Genomic DNA, 27768 nt, shown 5'->3' with positions numbered 1-27768 from the left:
ATATTGTACAAAGCTCATGTTTCTGAATTTTATCTCTAATCTAATTCTTATAATACTTTTAAATTCGTGCAAAATAGTTTAAACTAATAACTTAATTTTATATAATTAATTTTATCAATTTGATTCAAACTACAATTATAAAAAAATTGTCTAGCAGAGCTAAAATTTTAATAAAATCACTTTAGAGATTCCAAAAACGTGTAAATTTGACTAAAATTAAATAAAATATTATAGTTAAGACCTAATTTTTTTATTTAAAATATTTAATCCTGCACTTTTTTTAATATTCAAAATATCCCAAGAATATGTCAACTACACATTAAATCCTACTTTTTATTATTTGAACAAGATTTTTAACAAATATTGTGACAAAAAATTTAATCCTGTTTTTGAAATGCTTTTCGATGATGTGGTCGTTTAGACTTTTATTTATGGACGATATATAATTATATATATATATATATATATATATATATTTATATGTATATTTATACATATTGTGCATATGCTTATGTTTATTATGCATTTATGTACAAATACATAAAGAAAAGACATAAATTGTAGATTTAGTTTTAATCCAATGCTTCCGTTGTGTCGACACACCTTTCTTACTAAATATATAAATATAATTGAATATATATATATATATATATATATATATAAATTAGCGTAGCTGAAGTGGTGATATTAAAGTCAACTACCAGAAAAATGTCCTTAAAAAAGTATCACTAAAATAATTCTCGAATACCAAGGTTCATATTTTATTAATACCAATTTCATTTTATAAAAATTGTTCTAAAATATATAATATATATATATATATATATATATATATATATATATAATTTCTATTATTATTACGATTTAAATTTCCTACCTTTTCCCGCGCAGCTTCAAATTTGTTTCAAACACATCAACCACCTGCAACAAAATAAAAAAAAAATCCATTAAAAAAATCGTTAATTTCAAATATCAAATAAATCATTTATAATTAAGATATTTATATAAAGACAAGATAAAATCAATTTTCGAAATAATAATGATGGCTATTATTTTCGCATTATATTGTGAAGATTTCAATCTTGTTTGAATTATTTAACTCTTTTTCAATAATCAAAGGAGCGTTTAGGAAATTTGATCCTTATCGGAAAGGATTTATATATATGAGGATATTATCCTGTTACACCTGTCTTTGGGTATATGAATATATATTTATTATTGAAATATTAGTAATAATAATTGAATTGAATAACATTTTCTTCAAACTTTTTCTTCTGAATCCATTTATTTCGTTTGTTTGTTTCTTTTTCGTCGAAATAAATAAATATGAAACCTTTGATGATTTGATACAATAATAATAGTACAAGTCTCGTACTGCCAATTATATTTTCCACCCGAATCCATTCCTCCCAAAATATTATAAATAATTTTTTTAAAATCTTCGATGATTTTAACGACGATTTCTTGGGCAGTGTTATTTGTTGGCCGATTGGAGTTGTAACTGAAATTTATCGTCGGCCACATACTGTTAAGCAGCCGGATAAAATATATCGTCGAAAAAAAATATATATAATAATAAAGAAAAGATTAAGGAGCGAAGAAAATGAATAAAAGAATTCAATAAAAGATAAACAGCCAAACCATCGAGGAAGAATAAGACGAGGTGAGGTTGGCACGAGGAGTACAGGTGTCGCCGATGATGGCAGGAGGTCCTTGTGTTTAGTTTTTGGTGATTTTTGATCAATTTGTGACAGGGTTAGATGATAATAATCAATTTCTGATAGGTTTAGAAGATTTTAAGCAATTTTGGATAATTTCAATCCGGTTGGAATCAGTTTGGACACTTTTTGATAAATTTAGATGGCTTCAATCAAGTTCAGATCATTTTGATCAATTTCTATTAGGTTTGGAGCATGAGTAGAAAATTTTGATCAATTTTGGTAATTTTAATCAAGCCTAAACAATTACAATCAATACTCGATTGCATCTATCAATTTCAATCAATATTGATCCATTCCAATCGTTTCCATCAACCCCAATCAATATTGATTAATTTCACCAAGTATTCTTCTCAATTTTGGACATTATCAATTCCTAGTTCAAATTGTATAAATGTTCACAATCTAGATAGTGTCTTTTATTTAGTAGAAACTTTAAAAGCATCTCAAGGCAATTTTATTTGACGTCATGCGTTTTATTACGTCACGCTTGTCACTTTGTTTGAGTGACGCGAAGATTTTAAGATTTCGAGAAAAGTTGGATGTCGGATATTTAGAAATATATTTATATACATATATATGTATAAATAATAAAAATAATTTTGTTGATAGCCGTAACTAAAAGGTGCGGACAAGCATGATTTATAATTTTCAATTCAAATTCTTAGTATGATATATATATATATATATATATATATATATATATATATGTGTGTGTGTGTGTGTGTGTGTGTACAAAACTTCAACAAAACTTACTATAAAGTTATACAAAATGGAAAAACCCTGATTGATATAGATGACATTGATCAAGTTATCCTAAAATTGAATATAATTGATCAAATCTATTTAATACAAGAAACGAAAATTATAAATAATCAACAAATTTATCTAAAAACCCAAAATCATAAGATTTTGGTTTAAAATATATAAAATTTGATGTTAGATCAAAACTGATTAGAAATATAAAATTGACCTAAATTAATCAAAAATAACAACTAACTAAAGTTCAACAAATTATTTTAAATAAGCCGAAAATTCACTAACAACGTTCAAAATTGATATCAAAATACAAAATTGCTTAGAATTGCAATTAATTTGCCGGTCCAAAAATCCAAAATTAATTATATAAATAAAATTAACTAAGTCCAAAATTGTTTTAAACAATACAAAATTTCATATAAGATTTGATTTTCAGTGATAAAAAATATTTAAAAATAAATAAACCAGCCCAAAATTGGCTGAAGATGTCCAAAAGTTTCTAAAACTGTAAAACTTGACTGAAATAATGAAAAAAATATTAGAAATTTGCAATATTGACTAAAAATTTGACAAAAAGTCTGGAAAATCACAAAGTTGTCTTACTATTGACTAGAAATAGAAAAAATTGAATAAAAACGAGCAAAATTGAATAAAAACGTCCAAAAATATCTGAAAAAGTTCAAAAATATTCGAAAAAATTCAAAATTGCTACAAAATTAATTAAAAATTAACAAAATTTACTGAAAGTTCCAAATTCTCAAAATTGACCAAAAAAGACCGAAATTAATAACTGAAAAATGAACAAAATTGAATAAAAATGAGCGAAATTGGATGCAAACGTCCAAAAATATTTAAAAAGTACAAAAAAATGATCGAAAAAATTCAAAAGTAGCCAAAAACTACAAAATTAAGTCAAAATTAGCAAAATTGACTGAAAAATCTAGAAAAGATTTAAAATTGATCAAAATTGACTAAAAAAGTCCAAAATTGATATAAACATAAATTATTAGATATAAAATTAACAGTAAAATTCTAATATTAATTTTATTAATAATATTAATTAAAAGAGTCTAAAATTTACTTAGAAAAATCTCAAATTAACTGAAAAAGTGCAAAATATTCAAAATTTGTCAAAATTGTGCATAACTGTTCATAAAATTGACTCAGATTGTAAACAAAAAACCAAAATTATAAAAAAATAGCAAATTTATCCTAAAACTCAAAATCATAATTTTAAATTTTAAATTTTTAGCTTAAAATATATAAAATTTGAGATCATGGAACAAATTTCTGAAAACTTTGGAAACAAACAAAAAAAATAGAAGTGCATTTTATTTGCTTTTAGCACATCTGTGTATATATATATATATATATATATATATATATATATATATGTATATATAAATTTATAATATATTACCCTTCTCCTCTCACATAAAAACCAAATTTACAACAACTTTTTCCAATTACCAAAATAAAGTATCTCCATCCCTCTCTTCCTCCTTTCGATTACAAAAGTGTGAGCGAGACGAAACGATGAGAGGGCCATAAGATTTTATTGTATGAAGAAATATCATCGTTAAGATGCGGCGATTGATGCAAAAGGTAAAAAAACTTATAAAAATAAGACAAAAAAGATGCATTTTGGTGTTTCTCTTATTTATGGCATCACTTTTATTACTTGTCAAGATATTAACAAGACGAAGGAGTGAGATGATAAAAAATAAAGTGCAAATTTAAGGTATATATCTTAAATATCTTGGTTAAATTTTTTTCTTGTATCAAAATAATAAGATAACTTTTACAATTTTAGCATCTACTATATTTATTGAGCTTTAAATAAAAGCACATCCAGTGGTTTCCTATTATTGCAATTTACTTGAACCGTCAAAGGGTAAACGCTATAGAGGGTTGTAACCACAAAGACATCCTCTCCTCCTACCCTTAATCGAAAAATATTTAAAATTCCAAGTCGTCATTGGTAGATTTGAATAACAGTAGTATAAAAACTCAAATTCTACTTTTACCAGCTCCGATTGGAGTAATTCATCTTCAAGAACTACCCTTGTCTATTAAACGCAGGGGATGATCCATTATATATATATATATATATATATATATATATATATATATATATAACTATATTTGGACATATGTCTCCAAACCTGTCCTCTGAGAATACCATCTTGTAATACCAAGGGGTTGTTTTACTATATTAGGGGTAGTTTTGACTGGTATATACACTACTAAAGGGTGATGACTTTAGTGACATCTGGAACTAAGTAAGTGAACCATTAGATATTTAGGATATTAAACGCAAATTAGTTATTTATAAATATGTGAAATTTATTTATCACCGACGGCTTGGATAAGTAACCAGGATCGAGAGGATTGCGACTAGAATTTGCGAAATTTTTTATCTAGTTTAGAAATCTGGGCAGTTTTCATTAAAAGCATTAATTTAGATTGTACATAGATTGCATAAAACATAAAATCCAACATACAAACAATATTTTACATTTGTATATTTGTACATTTGTATCTGACTTTAAAAAAATCAGAATAACTTTTTTTGACTCACTAACTGACTTTGTACCATTTAGGCTTTCATAATATCGTACATGCTTTTGAAATTTTTCTAGTATATTAGAACCTAAAATCCAAATAAAAAACCTAATATTCAAAAAAGTTAAAATTTTTCACACTTCCAACAAATTTAAAATTATTCGAAAATTTTATACTAATATTTCAAAATTTTAATTATGCCTCAAAGAGATAACTTTCATTATTTTTCTATTTTTTATATTTAAATACTAATATAAACATTTAGAAATGTGAATATTTCGAAATTTTCAAATTTAACTTTTCATTTCACAAAATGTCTCATATAAATATATATTCATATATTTTCATAATAAAAATTGTATTGCAAAAAGCATCCTTCGTGCATCGTTCAAACTTTTAATATTATATATATATATATATATATCAAATATCAAAATTATTTTTAAAAATATAGTATACAAATTATTTACTACAAATACTTCAAATAAAAAATTCAAAATTTTTTATAATATTTAATTACCCAAGAATAAGTTAGGGCGGATTGTCTCGCAACCTGGATCGACAGCTGATTTTAGGTTGTCGCGCATTTTAGCCTAAAAATATTTTTTTGGAAATTGCGATACTTATTTATGGAGATATAAAAATTTGTAAAGAACATAAAAAATACCTAGTGGATAATAATATAATTGAATGGAACTTTCCGTATCGTAATTTAATTTTTTTAAGAACTTTGCAATTTTTTTTAAATTTAAATAAAATATTTTTTTGATAATTTTGATTGTATTATTTTGAAAATTTTGAAATTTAAAAAAAATGAAATTTCAAAGTCAAGGGCAATTGTTTGAACTATATAAGACAACTTTAATCTTATGGCTCTTTAAATTTAATTTCGAAAATTATTAAAAATAAAAATCTTAAAGTAGTAAAAACCTCCAAAAATACAATATTTCCTCATTTCCGAACGTGTTTAACGAAACGTGAAGCAATAAAGCCGTTTCCTAAATTATGAATTCTAAAATCCCATTAATTCCTTATTTTGGAATAAAATGCGTGAATAGACGAAAACATCCAGGGCCGCACTCGCACCAAATATCACACATTACCATTACATACTTATAAATTCCTAACGGCTCAATTTACGAAAACGTGTGAATTAGTCGTCGTCGTTTTGCCAATTAATATTCAAATTTGTATTATTATTAAGGACTACCGTAACACTCGACTTTTGTATAATATAATATGATCGCGTGTTGATATTTTTGGAGAATTTTTTGAGAATAATGAGCAGATGTTTGAAAATCGTTACGAAAATATTTATGAGCTTGAAATGCATTAGTGACCTTCTTGTCGGGAATTGACCATCGGGATCGAACACTGAGGGTAGTAGTAATAGACACAGAGGTAAATTTAAATATGTATATATATATATATATATATATATATATATATATATATTCGTGTGTATCCTTTATCCCTAGGTGGTTTTCCTAAACGCATGCGCCGGTGTCTACCAATCAATAATTCAAAACGACTACCACTATAGTTTGCGAATCTCTGAGTCTGCTCGGATATATCTCAATTTATATATAAAGGGCATATGTTGCCAATTATTGTCCTAGAAGTCCTAGAACACTGAGGGTTTTCATGCAAAACAAATTACCTATGCCAGATTTTTCCAAGTTGTATAGGATCTATCCAAAAACTTTTTTTTTTTGAAAATGCGGCAAGAAAAATAAAAGGATATTTTCTCAAATTTTATTTTTAATTTGAAAGTACAATCCTCTTTCGTTAATAATAAAAAACAATTTCTTTCCATACATCCTACTGATTGAAAAGTTGAAAAAAAAAGTTAGATGGCTCTTTGGAGCATTTTGTTATTTGTTGTAAATTTTATTGTCTAAATTTGTTACCAAGTTAAAAATAATATTGTAGAATTGTTTTACTTCCCTTGAAGTATAATCGGTAAAAATTTGGAAACTTTTGCTATTACAATATAATTTGCTCCATATGCAAACACTTTGTTAAAAAATAAAAGCATTTGCTTCAGTTTATTTAAGTAGTTATTACAAACATATTGTTATATTAAAATTAATGTCGCCAACTATTTTTAAGATAATTGGAGATAGTTAGGAGATTTATCTCCAATTATTAATAGCAAAAATGTTGCTGCTATAACAATTTTTATCCCCATATGCAAATATCTTGTTAGACAAATTTGGTAAAGAAATCCTCGTGCAGTAGGTTTTTTCAAAAAGTTGTTAAATAATAATGTTGCTATGTCGAAATTTATGTGGCTAAAAGGTTTTGGAATAATCTAAGGGTAGTTTGTAAAAATTTTGAGATAATTTTCACAAGGATTTTGAAATTATGACAATTTTTAGTTTGGTTGTAAATATTTCATATGAAAGTGTCGAAATAAATGCTTGTGCTGCAGTTTTTTCAAAAAGTTGTTAAATAAATATGTTGACATGTCGAAGTTAATGTTACCAAAAGGTATAAGGATGACCATAGTATAATTGATAAAAAAATTAGGTTCAATTGTTGCAAGGGTTTTGGTTTTATGACAATTTTTATCTCCGCATGTAAATAATTTGTGCCATTGACTCTGAATAAATGATTCTGCTCCAGTTTTTTCAAAAAGTTATCAAATATGTTAGGTCAAAATTTAATTTAAATTTTCACAGCTGATTTAGATTAGTCTTATCATAGTCCATATGATTTGCGAATACATTCAACAAACCTTAAAATTTATCAGAGCCAAAGAGTGTCTTTTATCTCTTGAGCTAAACATCTCAATTAGATTTAAAATTGCATTTCTTTAACCTTCTAATCAACAACCAATCCACCAAAAAAATCTAACACTCATTCGTCTTATCTAAAACAAATTTATTCCTTTCCTACGTACCCAAACCACAAAATCTAAAAACAAACCCCAATGCAAGTCCTTTCCAAGAGAAAGGACCCTTCCGAAAACCACACCCCTGAACAATAATTTATCCTTGTAGTACAACGAATTACGTAATAGGAAACACAAATTTCATCCCTCTCGAAAAAGAATTATAATATAGTATAATGCACCCCCTTTGTGTGTTTGCTTGTTTGCCCTTAAGGGGGGAAAATACACAATAAATAGAGAAGAGGGGGAGACGGGGGACTTATTTGAATATTTTGAAGAAGGGGGAGTTTTAGATCCAAAAATAATAAAAGACTATGATAAAATAATATTAATTTTTTGATATAATAGAAATACTATGGTAATGATATGTATTTGCTGTGCGATCAGGGGTTTCACACATAAAATCTAACCTCCAAAACTAACCTCATGAAATAACAATTTTATCATAAGTGCAACTTTCTGATGTCTCTCAGCATTTTGCACATCTATTGTGCCTTTTGCGTATGCAGTTATTAATTTCTACATCAACTTATACATATAAATAGGCATATATATACATATATTTATGTATATACATAATTATTATAATTATCCTGCCATATGCGTATTGAAATCCATGTTTTTTTTGGTGCGAGGGAAAAGAGTGTTTCCGACACCGACACACAAAACGAAATAAAAATGCATAAAATAGAAAATTATGTCATAATTAACGATCTAATTAGCGTGAAATGGAACTAGGCACGTATTTATGAATTCATAACATACAGGACCGCATTTGAGAACAAACTTAATCCCGTTTTTGTTTAACATTTCCTTTTTCAATCGTTTATATCAAAACAAGTATTATCCCTTTTATTCCGAGTTGCCAAATGTAATTCCGGCTACTGTTTGTTCATTTTGTCCAAAACACGTTTTGCAATTAATCCGATTTGACTGATGGACTTTTAAAATGTATAAACGGCTTATTAAAAACTTCTTATTATTTTATTTTATTTTATTTCGTGGAGGTGAATGCCCAATTTAAAATAAATTGCTCGCGATAATATAAATTAGGACTGATGCAGAAGAAATATAAAAAACACAGATGGAAATTAAGAGAAAGAATCGTCAAATCAAAATTTGTGAAAATAGGATGCTACTCAGGAGCTAATTGAGTTTTGAGCAAAAAACTGGTTAAATGTTGCAATGGGATACCTACTCTGTATGGATCAGAGACATAGACTCTAGAAAAAATATGGTATAAACTACTTCAAGAGAAGGAACTGGAAAATACATTTTTGTTTATTTATTATAGCAATCTATACAATATAAATTAGGCTAAAATTTTTGACATTATGGAAAATGCGCGAAAAGGATAACGATCTACTGATATATAGAACCTTTTTATTACAGTATTCTAAGAAAAAGATAAAATGATGCGATAAAATTGCAAAGAATTGGAGGAAAACTACCACATTTTACCCATATTTAAAAAAGAGTACATGGTCAAATAAGAAGACAAATTGAGGAAGAAGAGAAAAATGAAAGCCAAAGAAGGACTGTACTGACGTGCCAACTAAATCTAGATATAAAAATGAAAGTAATATTCTGCCAACAAAAATGTGATTTCCAGCGATTAGCAAAATGGTGTATGAAATAAAAAATTTAAAAAAAAACTACTTATGAGAAAACTGTCTGTCTCAACTTGCTCAAGCCAGTGATATATCTTTTCATTTCGATCAGAGACATGAACCAAAAACAAAGTCGGAGAAAGGAGAGATAAAATAAGGAAGTAACCAATATGAAAATATTGCAGATTTACCAAGAGATTTTGTTGTCAGAAGAAACCAGGATTAGATTCATATTTAAAAAATATGAAAAAAAGATAGGTTAAAAAAAAAGTAATATAGAAAGCCTAGAAGATGATCAATTTGTATAAGAAGAGAAAATATAAAAAACTGAACATGGTGGCACAAGACACAAAAGTATAGAAGAAAATTCTGGAAGTAAAACAAAGGCAAGAACAGAGTTAAATAAAATGGGATGCTTTAAAATAATAATTTAAAGTTTTGTAATATTTTAAGACGTTCCTCAAGACGTTTTCAGAAAAAATTGACAAAAAATCGTGTTTTAGCAACCACACACATACTTTGTCCAAAGTTGATGCCAAACGTTTCAGAACGACTTGTAACATAAATTAAGCAAATCAGATTTTCAAACAAAAATGTAAATTTTTCCTTAGAAAATATAAACAGTTTAAATATATATTAAATATATTGAAAAATATATTAATAAAACATATTCGAGAAAATTATATTGTATCGTGTGACGTTATTAGCAATTAGCGTCAAAACATTTCAGCATGAAGAAATCAACACATTTATATATAAATACATATATATATATATATATATATATATATATAAATGTATTTATAAATGTATTGGCTTTATAAATATTTTTGAAGGTTGAGCATCAAGTCCGCTCACACTTTTTACATTGTATTTTTAATATTCCCCTTCGGCCATAAATTAACTTCAGAAATATAACGCCAGGTAAAACAGATATATCAGATACATATATATATATATATATATATATACATATACATATATATACATGCATTTGTAACATATACATACATACCCAGCAATAAAAACAACTGAAATTCAAACAAATGAACAGTTCAAATGTTTCCAATATAATTTTTGTCATTTATTTCTACAATCTAACTATATTTCTATAATCACAAAATCCTAAAAAAATCCCTCAACAAACTTCAAAAAGATTTATCAAAATCCGAATAACCGTTTAGGAGAAGTATCAAATCATACACCCGTACAGACAAATTTTATATATAACATAACACATTTAATTTATTTTTTACAAAATGTCTGGTTCAATTATTATTAAAATGTATCATTTATCTTCCAGGCGAATGTTTCCGACCCTCCGGGTGTCCTTCTCCGACCTGCCCCTGCCGTCGTCGTCCTCCTGCACCAGTGGCGGCGGCGGCGGCGTCCAGTCCTCCTCCGTCCGCTACGCTGTCCTCCTGGACGTCGTAGGGACCGACCTGAGGAGGTACAGGTACGCCTATCACAGATCGTCGTGGCTGGTAGCAGGAAAGGCGGATCCTCCTGCTCCTGCTCGACTCTACCATCATCCTGACTCTCCATACAGCGCGGAGCAGCTGAGGAAGCAGGTCGTCTCCTTCGAGAAGGTCAAATTGACCAACAACGAACTGGACAAGAACGGACAGGTAAGGGGACAGGGGATAGATGAAACATAATAAAGATTTAAATAAAGTTTAAGTCTTGGTTTGTTAGTCATCTACTTGTACAATCGAATCAGTTGCATCCACTACTAGTGTCCTTAAAATCCATTCTGACTAAAGATGGGTAACTCACTCCGGAGTTATCACTCCGACACAACTCTTCCCTCGGAGTGAATCCGAGTGGAGTCGTTTCACAGAATTTGTCATATCCGACTTTCCTCAACTGGTATTAAATCTGTTAACTTGTGCAGACTTTTACTGTTTTTGGCGTTTTTGCTTTGGGAAGGAAGCGGTCGCTTTCTCGTCTCACAGGTAGTTTTATGACCTTTTAGGTATAAAACTCAAAATAATACCAATGTGTATTTTCCAGAAAACACAAAAGTATTAGTTCAAAGATACAGAACAATGAAATTGTGTTCAAGTGTGAATAGCTCAAATGTATAATTTACTGAATAGTACGCGGTGAATGACGGCAATCAGGAATATGCATACCAAAAAATTATAAAAAGTAATACCAATAGTATTTAAGCAAAAAATATTTAGTATTATATTATTACTTTCGCACAATTATATAATTTTGTAAAAGTAATAATATGTTATTCGAACTAACTGATATAATATTGATTCTGCAGAAGTATTATCATTTGGTGAAAATATTTAATGATAAATGTTTTGCTTTCATTACGAAGTTTACTACATAATTTTTATATGAAATTAATCTAAAAAATACATTATTTTCTCACCAAATGAAAATAATTAAATTGAATTTGATTCTCTAGTTTTGCGTTTTTACTTTGGTCAACTCTTGTCATCTGGTCGACTAAAAAATTGTACAACCTGTCATTTATTTGTGATTTCTTTAGAAAAATTATTTTATTGATATTTATTCACAAATTTTCATTTCAAATAATTAGTGGGATTTGACAAATCCTTAGATACATAAACAACACACTATAGAACACATTTGTGTCGAGCATTTCGCTTTCAAAGTTGTCGGAGTTGTGGAGTTGTTAAGCGGATATAACTCCACCATGATGTGGAGTCAAATCCGAGTCGATCCGGCTTCGGATATGATAAGCCCAGCTCTAATTCTGACCAATTATCTTCGCCGGTATTTTTGCAAAACTTTGTTTAAAAACAACAAAAACAACCACTGGTCTTTTTTAAATCCTCTGGATCCTTCAACCGCGCGACTTGCAGAAACGCATGAAGTGATTTTAATGAAGCAATTAACACGTCCCATAATTAGACGTACCGACATCGTCTTCTTCAACTTCTTTCTTTCTTAACGAAGCCACAGGAAAAATGCTTTAAATAGCACTCGACAAAAAATTCACCAACACTATAGTAAATATGAAAAACTAATCTGTTTCACCATTTTTAGGCAAAAGATGTCAACTACAAGCAGATCCAATATGTAATGTTTCATTTATCTTGTGGATTGAAATTATTTCCAAATAATTTTTACTACTTCATCTAATCCTTTTCCCAGTGTTTCACAATTAGCTACGTGCCTCTCCAAGCTCGGTTAGCTATAATAGTTTTCGCGTCTCAATTAGCTTTAATTAAGATTTATGTTAGCATTGATTTGACGAAAATAACTACGAGGAGCGTTATTGTTGCGAACAAAACACTTTAGAACTTGGTTGGCATAAACGGTTGAATAAACACGCCAAGGAATGAGGAATGAGGAATGAAAAGTTAACACAATTAGTGATGGAAATCAACGATTGAAGTAACAAGAGGAATGAATTAGATATATCTAAAAAAGAAACCTTATATTTATACTTTTTTCCTAAACTTTTTAGAACAACATTTGAATTTATTTGGTATCTAAATCTTTTAGTCCAGTAAGTGTCTTCTCAAATTTTTGGTATAAATGAAGTAAGCATAACTTTTCAACTTTGACCAAATAAAAACAACGCCAAAAAACCTCACTATGAGTTTACCAGAAACACTCACCATAAGTTTGATATTATTTGGTGACCTGCTTGATGTCTAAGTAACTCCAACAGCAAGCCCTTTAAATGGGGACCTTCTTAAAATAAAGTATCAATAATTAAAATTTATGATAAATATTGCCTACAGCTGGTTAAAAAAAATATCTTTATGTCCGCTGCCACCAAAAGTAAATAATACAAGAGAGTACATATTTTTGGGTCCAATCAAATAAAAACAACTTCCAACCTAATTGAGACACAAAACGTAATTGTATTGCAATCAAAAAAATCAGAAATTTAGATGTTGAACTAGTGGTGTATGGCATCGTGCCTTAAGGCAAATTGCTGGAACTTCCCGTACCGCAATGAAATATTCGAGAAATTTTAAACGTTTTCAAATATATTATTACAAATACTGTAATACTGTTATGTCATTTACTAACCAAATCAAATGTAAATCATAAATCAATTTATCTCCAGAACATTAACAATCGTCATTTCATTTCAAATTCATTTTCAACGCATAAACGCAAATAACTCACTCACGACATTTTCACTTATACTGTGCTTAGCTTGGCGACATTTTCACTTATACTGTGCTTATCTTGGCGGCATTTTCACATTTTTCAAAAACTAATCAGCACATCTGCCTATCAATAGGGATAGAATGTTTATTAAACCAATTAAATCGGTTGATCCGTGCGCCCGAAAACGTGGTCGAAAAAATGCCATACACAACACACACACACATCCATTTTTTTTGAGGTGTGCCAAAATGTTCAGAAACCTTCAAAACGTCGAGAAATGCAAAACTGTTCCTTTTCGATTTTCGGCCCATTACTATAACTACCCTACGGGAAGTTAATAAAAATTTATTACGAAATGATCAATAATTGTGCTTCAATGATACACTTGTATATATATACGAATATATTGTCCCTCCTCTCGTCCATTTCAAATAATGTCTAGTGTGATAAATTCCTCGTGATAAGAGCAATCGACCAATAGGGCATCATGCTACTTCTCACTCTGTTCTTCTTCATATAAAACGACGACGTGTATTTACGCAGGCGCAAAAGTCGAGGAAAAATTTCATATGCGGATTTACACGCGAGAGATGGCATATCACTAAAAAGGTTCTCAAAAAGGAATATTTAAGAAATATTCTTGGCGACATTGTAGAATGTGAACATTGGAGAATGAATTGATAGAACATTCGATCCCTATTGATAGGGAGATGTGCTGATTAGTTTATGGCAAAGGGAGGTCCACCCGTTACGGAGATACGGAGCAAAGAGTGCAGAAAATACAAATCAAGTTTTTGAAAGAACGGAGTATCGGAATTTAATGATCTAAAAAACATTCAATTAGTAATGATTGGGAAAAGTGGTTATTAGTTTTTGGCAAAGGCAGGTCCCACTATTTCGAAGATACAGAGCTAAATGTGCAAAAAATGGCAGTTTTCGAGTCAACTAAGCGTTCGATTTGAATGATCTAAAAAAACTTTCTGCTTGTATTGACAAAACAATTGCTTTTGAGGATAAAAAATTATTACATCTTTTTTTTTATTTTCCATAAAAATTTTTTGTAATTTCGGATTAAAAATTCAAAAAATTTCATGCTAAGCACAGTCTAAGCGCCACTCTGGTACAAATGTTTACCCAAGTGCGTTTAGACTGTTTATGGACTGGAGCACTTTTCCAATTTTGGGAGAAAACTATTGAATGAAAATGTGAAAATGTCACACAGAATTATTTGCAAATGCGTTTAGACTGTGACTATACGGGAGCACTTTTTCAATTTTGTGTAACTATTTGGGCAACTATTTTTTTAAAATTGAATTCGAAATGAAATGACGATTGTTAATGTTCCAGCAATTTGCCTTAAGCGACGATGCCATACACCACTAGTTTATACATTTGTTGATCCCAATTTGATATGATCAATATTTTAGAATTTTGTGAATATTCTTATCATAAAACATTTTCTAAAATTATCGGATTGATTTCCAAAAGAATTTCCAAATCCCATAATGAGTGTAAGGTTTTTCAAAACAAAACTTTTCATGAGTTTACACCGTTTACCAGATTTGAAGAACAAAATTCCATAATAATCTATTAAGGATGTTTCCCAAGTTCCAATTACCAAGTGTAAGGTTTGCCTGATATCACCACTTTCATCAGATTAAGACAATTTTTGCAAAATGATATTTTACAACTTTCCAGAAATAAATAAAAACAATTTCTCTGTTTCTAATAATCATATTTCCTTTTTTTTTTCAGATTGTTCTGAACTCCATGCACAAGTACCAGCCCCGCATCCACCTGGTTCGTCTGCCGACGCAATCGACGTGCGTGCCGACGAATCCCCAAGAGCTGGAGGCGATGGAGCACCACACGTACGTCTTTCCCGAGACCATATTCACGGCGGTGACCGCCTACCAGAACCAACTGATTACCAAACTGAAGATCGACAGCAACCCTTTTGCGAAGGGGTTTAGGGACTCCAGTAGACTTACTGATTTCGACAGGTAAGGGAAAAATATTATATATACTCGTATATAGATTTTTTTATCCAAGATTCAGAAGGGCTTATTAATATTTAAGATATTTGTTTCTCTTAAGTGTTGTTTTTATGATAGTGCACGTCCTCACACTATGGAATACTAGTCAGTGACATACCCAAAAGGCAATTTAGCCATCGTACTTCTTTTATCTATATCTACATACTTTTTTATGTCCTTACATATAAATGTGTTCGATGTCCGTTCAACATCATATTGATATCTCGATACTTCATATAAGAATTTATGGTATTCTCAATTCTAGCTCCAATAGAATTCAATTCTCATATCATTACCACAAATTAAATTCAAGCATTTTTGATATTCTCAATCCCAACTTCAATTAAAATCGAACCCTAACTTTTTCTACCATATTTATATGTAGTACTTGAAATCAGTACTACAGTGCCAGGACTCGATCTGAGGATCTCTGACGCAATTTGCAATGAAATTTGCATTTTGGATTATTTTCGGTTAAGATTGCTCTATTACCCTTGCTTACAAAAATACAAGAGAGAATATTTTAACAAAAGGATATAGGTTTTTGGATTAGAAAATTATTCTAAATTATCATAAACCTTTTTTTTCGATCAATACTGAATTGTTATTTAAAAAACAATTACTATAGAGGAGTTCTATATCTTTCAGTGAGAGTAGTGTCAACAAGGTTAGGTTACAATAAATTTGTTAATAATTGGAATAATAAAATTTGAGAATATTATTTTTTGTACAAACCAAATCATACTAACGACTTTAATATTTTTTAACACTTAGACAATATATATTACCAAATTCATGTAAAAGAACTAATAGCTACTACTAAATCTGTCAGTTAGGTTAGTCACTAATTTTTGTTGAAAAAAATCGTAAATAAATTACAATTTATGGCTCATTTTGTAGAAAATATAACAGAATCCAGTTTTACACACAACAAACTAAATGCACAAGGATAAATCCACAATTAAACTAATAAAAAAAACTGGCAAAAACTTAATAGGACTTTTATATGTTTTGACGTAACGTCATGTCAAGAAGGTTAGGTTATAAATTTGTTGATAATTTTATTTGACGATATTTAGCTTATTTTGAAGGAAAATCAACAAAAATCTGTTGTATTCGCAGCAAACTAACTGCACAAGTATAAATTTACAAATAAACTAAAAAAATCTGGCAAAAAATTAATAGGGCTTTCATATGTTTTGACGTAACGCCATGTCAAGAAGGTTAGGTTACAAATTTATTGGTAATTTTATTTGACGATTTTTTGCTTATTTTGATCAACAATCAACAAAAATCTATTTTGTTCACAAAAAACTAACTGCACAAGGATAAATTCACAAAAAACTTAATGAATCGTGCAAAAAGTAACAAGACTTTTATTTGTTTTGACAAACCGTCATGTCAAAAAGGTTAGGTTATAAATTTGTTAACAAAATTGAACAAAAAAGCAAAAAATATAAAAATTCATTATACAAATCCAAATGTAGTTACGGCATTAATAGTTTTTAGTACTTAGACATAATATATTAACAAATTTATTAAAAAAATGGAAGACTACTTGTAATTCTAGCAGTCACTGTTAAATGTCAAAATATAAATAAATTTGTATTAAAACTTACGCTTTATAGCTCATTTTGAAGAAAAATTAATAAAAACCTCTTTTATAATCAGCAAACTAATTGCACAAGGATAAATTCACGAAAAACTCGAAAAATCTTGCACAAAATCAATAACAGAACTTTTATTTGTTTTGACAAGTCGCCATCTTGAAATTGTTAACATAAAGCTGTCAGGTGAAGGCGACGGTGGCGCGCTATGCGGATGAACACGTAACTAGAAAAAGGATAATTATAAAATATTAATTTTATCAATTACTAATTTCATTCACAAAACGCATCCTTATACCAATTAAAGACCTTCAAGTGTCGATTACATAAAATTAGTTTCACTTTTTAACTTGTCAATTAACAAACAAAAATTAACAAAAAAAATTGTAAAAAATCGCATGTGAACTTGTAATTTATAGCTCAATTTGAAGGTAAATTAACAAAATCTTTTATACAAACTATACAAGAATAAATTCACATATAAACCCAATAATCTTGTACAAAAACCCACAGCTATCTTGAAATTGGTAACTTATAACATAACTGTCAGACGAAGGCGACAGTGGCGCTCTATGCGGATGAACACGTAACTAAAAATAGGATAATAGAATAGAATATTTTTTTCAATTATTCATTTTATTTATAAAGTGCATGCTTATACCAATAAAAGCCCTTCAAGTGTCAATTACATAACATTAGTTTCATCTAGTAACGCAAGTGTTAAATTTTAAATATCGCAATATTATTAAAAACAAAAGCGTAATAAATAAATCTCGTCGTATGCGAGCGGCGCTTTTGTTCGGTCGCGTTCCCTTTGATCTCGTCGGATCATCAAGAACAGTTTATGTATCATTATCACAAACGCTTTATTTTTAGTATTTTTACTCTCTGCTCGTGATACTTCTTCTTTGGGGCCTCTTTTTCTTTTTTTACTCTTTTATTTTACTTTTTTTACTCCTTTTACTCGTTTTACATCTATTCGCGAGACCGGCCGAGAGGCGCAATCGGCGCAACCGGCGGACAGGCGGACCGTAGGGTTATTAGCGTTTTACACCTCGCCCGGCCGGTCAATGAATGATACACGACGAGAGGAGATTGTTTTAATGATAAATTTTCAAAGAGCGGATTTGAACACGAACACTGAAGGATGAAACAATATTATAAATATATTTATAACATCTGAAAATATAACCCTATATGAAGATGCAAAAAGTTGACCCAAGTCTACATCGAAAAAAAAGAGTTACATCGAAGGGCTTTTAAATTTTTGAAGTCGGTCCTGCAGTTCCTTGAAAAAACCTCGACAGAAGGTCGAAAATCGATTCACATACAAACTCACATACTTTTTCCAAAATTGACAAGTTTCATTTTTTCATATAGATACAACCTCCTCTTCATATTTTCTCCAAAGTTTCGTCCTAAAATCTTAATTTGTGTCCAAAACCCTCAGTGCCCAAATACAAATCCACATCCAATATTCCTCTTCTTACCATCTTATTCTCAATTTTTTTTTAATTCTTTTCTCCCATCAGAATGCGTTATTCTTAATGAAAGTTCGTTAATTGCAGAGGCGTGGTAGTTCACACCTTTAGCAATTTATGAATTTCAGCAAAAAACATGTTGAGCAAGCAAAAAAAATATTTTGAAATATGTTATTCGTCTATACACAACGTAGAGAATTTTTAGATTCGCAATAAAGCGAAAAAAAATTAAAAGTTTGCGCCATAAAGTTGTTTTTGGCCCCGAGGGCAATTTGAGATCATTTATAATAAAAGGCGTAATAATAGACAATATTATAGGTGTTTTTTGCTTTGAAAAGTTTTGTTTTTATGCTGTTATTAATTTTGATACCTTAAGAAGTTTGGGAGATGATAATAATTTAAGCAAACTGCGATTTCACTTAGCAGCTTATATTTCTGATTCGTAAAGATCAAAAACAAAAATTTAGTATTATTACTATATTTTTTAATGAATATTGCATTAATAGAGTACTCTCTCCTTTGGTGTCAATATACATTTGTCCTCCCCTGAAGATCTTTCCTTCAGGCCAACCAGTTTACCCTGGTTTCTCTTCCAGTATTTGCTATTTTTTCCCCAGTTTTCCCTTTTCCCCGACTGAATATTATATATAAATGTATTGCCTGACAGAAATGGGCGTGTTCGGTATAAAAGAAGTCGAACACCTCACACCGTTGAACTTATTACTTCTCGGCGCCTTGTAATTTTCTTCGGAGCCGACGAAGGAAACATTCAGAGTCAGAGACACCGAGGGAACAAGAGAGAACACTGAAGAGATCAAGGGACCCCGATGGACGTAAGAAAGAAATCCATCGAGACAAATTAACACGCCAAAAAATGCCAACACAAAATAATGGATAGACGAAGAGGTTCGAGTGGTGTGTGGTCGGGGGATAGATGATTTTTGGACAAATTAATTAAATTGCCGAAGGAGATACATTTTCTAGACTTCTATGCTGTGCCTTAAGAGGCACAACTAGTGTGAAATTTTCAAAAAAACAAATTTTCAATTTTTTCATACTTTGATAGGTTATTCCTTTAAAAATAACATACCAAAATTTTAAATCGATATCCTAAATAGTTTTTGAGTCACAGCCATTTAAACAGTATATATATAGTGTATAGTATAACGATCGTTTCATCTTTAAACGCGTTTTTCTCGAAACAGCATTTTCTGAATTTGCTGCAGCGATTACTCAAAAACAAATGATCCCATCACTATCAATTTTTTTTACATGTTCTATATATAGTTCATAAAATAAACGATCGATTTTTTGATCGGATCAAAAATCGAATTTTGGCAATCCAAAAACGACCAAAACTTTGGGTAAAATTCGACTTTTTTTAAAAAAACGCCGCCATTTTGTCAATTTTTGATTTTTTGTTTTTTATCGTAGTTCATTTTACAGACAAGATTATCTAATTTAACGAGAATTTTTCTTTTAAAATTTCATCCACGTAGAAGGCCGGAATCACTGCAGCAGTGAAGGGCCTTTTTTTCACGCCGTTGGAGATCGACGATAACTTAAAAAATATTTAATTTTTTTCTTCAAATATTTTACTATGTATTCTTAAAACATGTGTAAATGTATCCGTAAAATTTTGAAATGATTTATCAAGTATTTTTTTTAATATTAATTCCTAAAAATCATCTTTTTCTAGGCGGTTACACTAGTTGTGCCCCTTAATAATTTTGGAAGTCACTTTGGAACTTTCTATTTCAATTCGCAAAAAAACCATTACCAAATCTGACAAAAATGTAACCTTTGACATTTATGCTGGTAAAAGTTTTGAAACTTTGCCAAAAGGTACGAAAGTAACATTTATATAAATATAATTGTTGCACAATATTTTTAAACCACAAATGAGTAAAGTAAAAAATAAAATCAACCAAAACACAGTCAATTCCAGCAACTATCCACACTATTCGATATTTTTTCAAAGAAAACATATAAAGTATTATACGTCGATAGAAAGGTCTCAAAATTCTTAATTTTTTTTTCATATATCGCAACTTTGAATTCCGAACGGTGTGGCCTACGGGCGAGTTGCAGTGATAAAATTCAAGGAAAACTGGAAAATCTCGATACTAAATGTACAATTGTAAATTCACTTCCATAACCGGACTAAAAACTCTTCTAAGACATAAAATGCTGTATCAGACTTTTAAAAAAATCATGAATTGATTATGGAAGCCTGTATTAATAATATTGCCTAATTAAAATTGTTTTGTTTGATTTTAAAGTATTATTTAATAACTTAATTGGAACCGAGTCAAATCTAGGCATGACTTGTCGAATGAATACAAAAGCGTCCCGGTGCACATTTGGATAAAAATATTAATTACCCAAAATATTTATAATAGAACATTAATTTTTATGTTGGTTTTGTAAATGCATAAATTGTAGAATACTATATGAAAATTTCACCAATATGGTTTCAAAAATTTTGTCACAAATAAAACGTAGACCGTAATATAACTATCAATAAATATAGTATATATATTTTTATATTGTATATCAAAATAGACAAATCCAGTAATTAAATACCTAGATTTTAACGATCTGATACAAATTGTTTTTTCAGAAAGTTTTATCAAAAATCGATTATTAAAAAAAGGAAGAGATGCATCTTGGCGAAGGGGTACAAAAGCGCGTGGGTGCACAAAAATATGAATTCCTCAAAATATTTATATTAAAACATACTTATATAAATCGCATATTTAAATAGACAATTATAAAGTTATATGCAAATATTTGGTTATCCTAGCTCATCAAAGGCTTTAGAAAAAAAGGTGACATATCAGCTAGATACAATAGCACTCGAGGGTGCTATCAAAATTTTGCAACTTAGTTTGTCGGAAATCTGCAATAAATGTACATATTTTGCATAAAATATATTTATCAATCAATTATCGATCGAATTTCATCAATATCCTTTTATTGCTAATTTTTTACAGACGATTAAATTAATCCCGCAACTTACTAAAATTCCATTATTCCTTTCTCGTCCAAAATTGCAGAACAAGTGCGCTCGTCGGAAAGCCGCTAAAAAACTGCGTTTACATTGAAAATTATGGCTAATTTTTGTGTAAAATAAATTAGTCGATCTATTACCGATCGTATTTCATCGATTTCCTTTTAATTTCAATCTTTTCGAGACGATTATCTTAATCTAAATGTAAAATTGTATTGGTGTGCTGGTCGGACGATGCGTGCGCGTCGGCTAATTATCACTAATAGCGGCGGCGGTACAGATTTCACTCTTTCCTCGGGGCAAATTCTCACTTGAGCAATGAAGAAAAAAGTACTATATAACACGGTACAGATTTAATTGAGAAGAAAAAGAAAAATTGTATTGACGGTACAGATTTAATTCAAAAGGTCTCTTGTCTCAAAATTAAGAATCTTGAGTCAAATCCTTTAAAATATTATAAATTGTCTGAAACGTTGCAGATTTTTTAAAATGTTACACATTCTTCGTGAAAAAGTTATAATTTATATTAGGATATGTATTTAAATACCCAAATGATTATTATAATATCTAAACAGATTTTTTTTTCATACTTTAGAAAGTAGAATTATGGACCCATGTACTACTTATGATTGACTATTCATTTATTGGCGGTGCTTTTATTTATTATATCCCTTGTAACTTTCAAACGGTTTGTACGACGTAATTAAAATATTTCACAAATTTGTTTAAAATTAAGTGCTATATAATCTTTTCTTAACATTACAAAGACCTACAGCAACTCGATATACTTTAATTCGCTTTTGAAAGTATAATTATGGACCCATATACTACTTAAGATTGACTTTAGTAACTTTCAAAGTACTCATCCAATTCAAAAGCAATATTTGACAAAAATGAATAAAATAAATATTCTACAATTTCTTCTAACATCACAAACCCTACAGCAACTCGGTATACTTTAAAACAACTTAAATTTACACATATAATTTATATGATTCTTTTTGTTATTGATTTCTAAATAGATTTTAAATTAAATCAAATCAGATTTCTCAAGACCAGTCAAAAAAAAATTCTACTAAACTCAAATGCCTTAGAAATTCAAGATACATTTGGAATTTAAACGTAGATTTAATAATATAAATTATCTTATAATAGTTTAAGTTCTTAAAGTATTAAAAAAGTGCCTCTATAACATATTTTTTATTTCTATAATTATATTCATATTTTTTTCAAGAAATTCAAGATAATTCATCAAATAATCAGATGCAAGTGGCATAAAGTTTTCGATATGTATCGACTTAATATAAAATCTATATATTAATTTATGAAACTCAATTATTAAATTTGTACAAACTTGCCAAATTTACTCATTATGTAAAAACTTATTTAGAAGTTTCATTGTGTCAAAAATTCATGTGTTTGGCATTGGATACGAAATATTTACCCAAGTTAATGAAGCGGTTTGGGTCTGATTTTTTTTATACTGTGCTCCAATTTGTATGAATTTTTGGAATTAGGTTCATCTTACTCTCAAGTTCAAAAGTGAAAATAATTTAGACTCCTTTGACATCAAGTTACCGACTACTGAAAATTTGTTTCTTTTTGGCGCTTTTTATTGTTTTTTGCAAATATCTGCAAAAATATACATTTTAACGAAAATCATGCCATGAACAAAATTATATCAATTTAAATCTTAATAAATCGGTGTTTTATAACGTGTCCTAGGGACAATATTAAGATCGATATGAAAAAGCAAAGTCGTTTTTTATTTCGTTTGAAATTTAATTGTTGTATTTGAAGCCATCTAGCGGCGAGGTAGTACGTTTTATATATTCTATGGGGTTTTATAGTGCTCAAAATAAGCTTTAAAATAAAATGAGTACTGTTAAAGGTCTTTTTTTTCCTTCAAATCAAATAGTTTTATGAGTGCCACCAAAATTACAATTAATCGTATTTCATCTAGAATTGACTTGGTTCAAGAGATTCAAAAATATCACGGAAATTGGAGCACAGTGAAAAAATTGATTTCTAATTAATTAATCGTTAGAATTCATTATATTAATTTATAAATATTTTAATTGTTAGAGATCAATTAACATCTTGTAGGCTATTATATATAGGAATCGCAAAAATCGAAAATCGCAATTTTTTTTATTTAAATGGATGTATGTGTGTGTGTAGTATGTATGCCTGTGCGGATACATTTTTTAATTTGTATTGACAAAATGAAAAACAGATTGAATTTTTGGAAACGCAGGTCTAGCAGTTTCGGAGATCCAATAAAAAATGCCATTTGGCACACAAAAATGATATCGGGCATATGCACATCAAATTAACAAATTTTGTCTCTAAAACAGCTACGCAGCGCGATTGCTTTGAGAAAGTGCTCATAATTCTCAAAAAAATTCAAAATAAAAAAAAACATTTTTTTTCAAAAAAATTCAAATTGCGGTACGGGAAGTTCTAGGAACTAGCCTTTTAAGGCACGATACCATGCACCACTAGTTTATATATCCAAATGTGACCCTCGACTCGTCTCAATGCCAATGTCCTCCACTGTTCTTTTCCTTCGGCCGGTTGTCGGCAGCCGCGTCCGTGATTACAGGGCTCGAACGCAAGACTCTCACCGTCTCTCTTTGCCTCACACTATCCCAGTGCAATCATCGCATTCGTTTCGTTTCGTACGAGTATCGGCACATTCATTCACACACATGGACTTTTGCTCGTCGATTGCCGAATCATTTCGTCTTTCGTACGTGATCATAGCAAGTAATAATAAATACTTTAGTATTAATTCGACTAATGAAAATATTATTAAACAGTAACCGTAATATTGGTAAGAATCGTCGAATTTAAACTTGTTCTTGGTGAAACATCCGTCGTATTTAGGACATAATAGTCGAAATAGTTGTAAGGGGACGTCCATTAATCACGTGAGGCTTTTAGGGGGTTTGATTAAAAATCACGAAATATCACGTGGGGGAGGGAGGAGTATAGTAAGATATCACATGTATTTATTTTATAACTGACTTTTTTTTTTAAAAAAAACAAACATTTTCAAAAAAAAATCAAAAATCTTACAGTTTTATCACGTGATGTTTGGTGGGGGGGGGATAATTTTGAATATCACCATGTATCACCAATGGGTAGGGAGGGTTCAAAAACCCTTAAAAACTCGCTCACGTGATTAATAGACGCCCCCTAAGTACCGGAGTTGCCTTAAGACAAGTTGCTTGAACTTCTTGATACGTTAATTAGCAAGAATTGAGATTCACAGATTTTCTTTTAATTTAATAGAGATAGGGTTCTCAAACCTTGACTTCCAGAATATAAGTCAACTGTGTAAGAGCTAAAATTAATATTTTAAAAGTTGTCAAAAATAATTTTGGCTTTAAAGTATTTTGTTGTTTTTTTCTATATTAGACTAGACCAGATGAGACCACATAGATTGACTTAGCGTTTCTAAGAGTTTTTAGAGGCGATTTGCTCTTAGAGAAGATTTGTGTGAGAAAAATTGACACTACAGTTGATTTGCGATGATCTTTTATCCTAATTACTTTCAATTATTTTTATAATTTTCGTCGGTACTTCACTGATTCATTTCGTTTTGTGAATCTGGCCGAAACGTGTTCGGTAAAAGATATTATATTATAAAGGACGTTGTTTTTGAGATATTGCATATAAATACATCAATGAAATTTATCGACGGGAATATATTAAGAGAGGAATCGTTTATGTCAGAAAAAAATTAACACCTCTTAAGGCCTGGAGGGATCGACACCTTATTTTACACCTCGGATTCTCACAGAGAAAGACACACACACATACACAAACACACACACACAAATATATATATATATATATATATATATAAATAATATATGTAAATAATTGTAATAAATCTCGTTACGTGATACTTGAACGATCCCTTACTCAGCGACAAATGAATTAAAAGTGAAAATTCGAAGCTCTGCAAAATTTTTGAAATTTTTTTCATGCTATTTCTAAAAGTAAATATTAGGAGCTGAAACTTTCAGAGAATTGCTTTTTATCAATTTGGAAGCATTTGAGCCCTTGGGAGCAAGGAAATTTGAAAATGTCCATATTAAGGACCACCCTAATGCACATAAACTAAAACTTCCTGAAGAGCTCATCATAATTGCACCGTATCCAATATTTAAAATAAAAAAATTGATAAAACTTTTAATTTCATTCTACGTTCTGAAAATACCAAAGATCTCCAAAACGTATGAAATTCCCAAAAAACATTTTTGTTAAAATTTTAAATGTCATTTTTAGCTACATCATAGTTGATAGAAAAATTGATAGAACTTTTAATTTCATTTTATACTCTAAAATAGCAAACATCCCCGGAAAGTTTAAAATTTTTATTGCTATTTTTAGCTTCAGCATAGTTGACTTATGTTATAAAAAACAATAGGAGAAAATACGTGTATACCAAATAACCATGATACATTTCATCATAATTTATGTAGTTTCTGTAGAAAAATTAAAAATCCTATCTCTATTCGTTTAGTAGAATGCTCGTTTGAACCTTGATAACTCTCTCATACACACAATTTTACAAATTTGATTTTTTCTTTTCCAGAGACCCAATGGACGCCTTACTCCTAGAACAGCACCTCCGTTCACCCCTACGTCTATTCCCAGACTCCTTGCTAGCCCACGCGCACTCGCCCTACCATCTAGCAGCAGCCCAAACGACACACCAGTCCCTGAGCCAACAAATCGCCCAACACCAACAAAACCTAGCCCAATCATCAAACTCTCAAGAAGACAGCATTTTAGACAAAGCAGCAAGAGCCCACATGATCTGGGCCCAGAATCTAGCCCACCAAAGCCTGGCCCAAAACCAGGGCCAAACAGACCCCGAATCGATCCTGGAAAAAGCAAGGGCCCATATGTTATGGCAACAGCAACAGAGGACATCGACAGCCACAAATGGGCCGTACGGGGAATTTTTTTACCCCAGGTTGCAAACTTTGGGAGCCCTGAATTCTTTGGCTGGTTTTTGGACGCAGAATCAGTATTTGCAGCAAGGATCGGCCTTTGCGGCGAGGAGTCCTGGTTTTGGGGCTTTGGGGGCTGGTGCTGGGGGTAATAGAAGCCCTAATAGGGAACCGGGGACTCCTAGCAGTAGTGGGAGCCCTAGTCCGGTGGCTAGCGATTTGAGGAGTGGGAACCAGAGCCGGTTTTTGGGACAGAGGTATAGTCCTTATCCTAATCCGTCGAGTCCTGGGGGACAGAATAGACAATAGGATAAAGGATAGTGAACTTATTATTGATAATAGTTGAATTTCTCGGATGAAGTATATTAGAACAATGGAAAGGATTTAAGACATTTCTCATTGTGATGATTTTTCATTGCCAGAGATATAGAAAAACAACTTGAAAGTCAATCATTGATTTCTTGAAATGATGATTTATCCATTGCTAATTTTTTAGCAAGTTTTGTAAAAAAATGGATGTCGACAAAACCACAGAAAATTGATCAAAGTCGAAGAATCAACCAAAATTTGTTTGAACACATTTTTGGATCATCTTTTATTGTATTGTGATGATTTCCCATTGCCAGAGATATAGAAAAACAACTTGAAAGGCAATCATTGATTCCTTGAATTGATGATTCATCCATTGCAAATTTTTTAGCAAGTTTTGTAAAAAAAAATTGGTGTCGGCAAAACCACAAAAAATTTAATCTCTTGGATAAAGTATATTAGAACAATAAAAAGGATTTAAGACTGTTTCGTTGGTAGAACTACCAAATCAAAGGAACTACCAAATTTTTCAGTTTTAATGTGATGATTTCTTATTACCAGAAATATAGAAAAACAACTTGAAAGTCGATCATTAATTTCTTGAAATGATGATTTATTGCCAATTTTTGTAGCAAGTTTTGTACAAAATTTATATCAGCAAAACTACAGAAAAATGATCAAAGAATTAAGATGA

At 30.0% G+C, this 27768-nt stretch overlaps 1 protein-coding gene across 1 annotated transcript in view; it reads left to right on the top strand.

The window, feature by feature from the left end:
• Positions 1-27074, top strand: part of LOC113367897 (T-box protein H15-like) — a 52928-nt gene extending 25854 nt beyond the window's left edge. The window contains exons 4-6 of the mRNA XM_026609471.1: positions 10852-11176; positions 15414-15661; positions 26405-27074. Of these exons, the coding sequence (XP_026465256.1) occupies positions 10852-11176; positions 15414-15661; positions 26405-27074 (1243 nt within the window). The remainder of the gene's footprint in view (positions 1-10851; positions 11177-15413; positions 15662-26404) is intronic.
• The last annotated feature ends 694 nt before the right edge of the window (positions 27075-27768 follow it).

Source organism: Ctenocephalides felis, unplaced genomic scaffold (assembly GCF_003426905.1).
Source record: "Ctenocephalides felis isolate EL2017-DRISC unplaced genomic scaffold, ASM342690v1 CF-g0.4_SCAFFOLD_01170, whole genome shotgun sequence".
Taxonomy (NCBI): Eukaryota; Metazoa; Arthropoda; class Insecta; order Siphonaptera; family Pulicidae; genus Ctenocephalides; species Ctenocephalides felis.
This window is presented reverse-complemented; position numbering and strand designations above follow the sequence as displayed.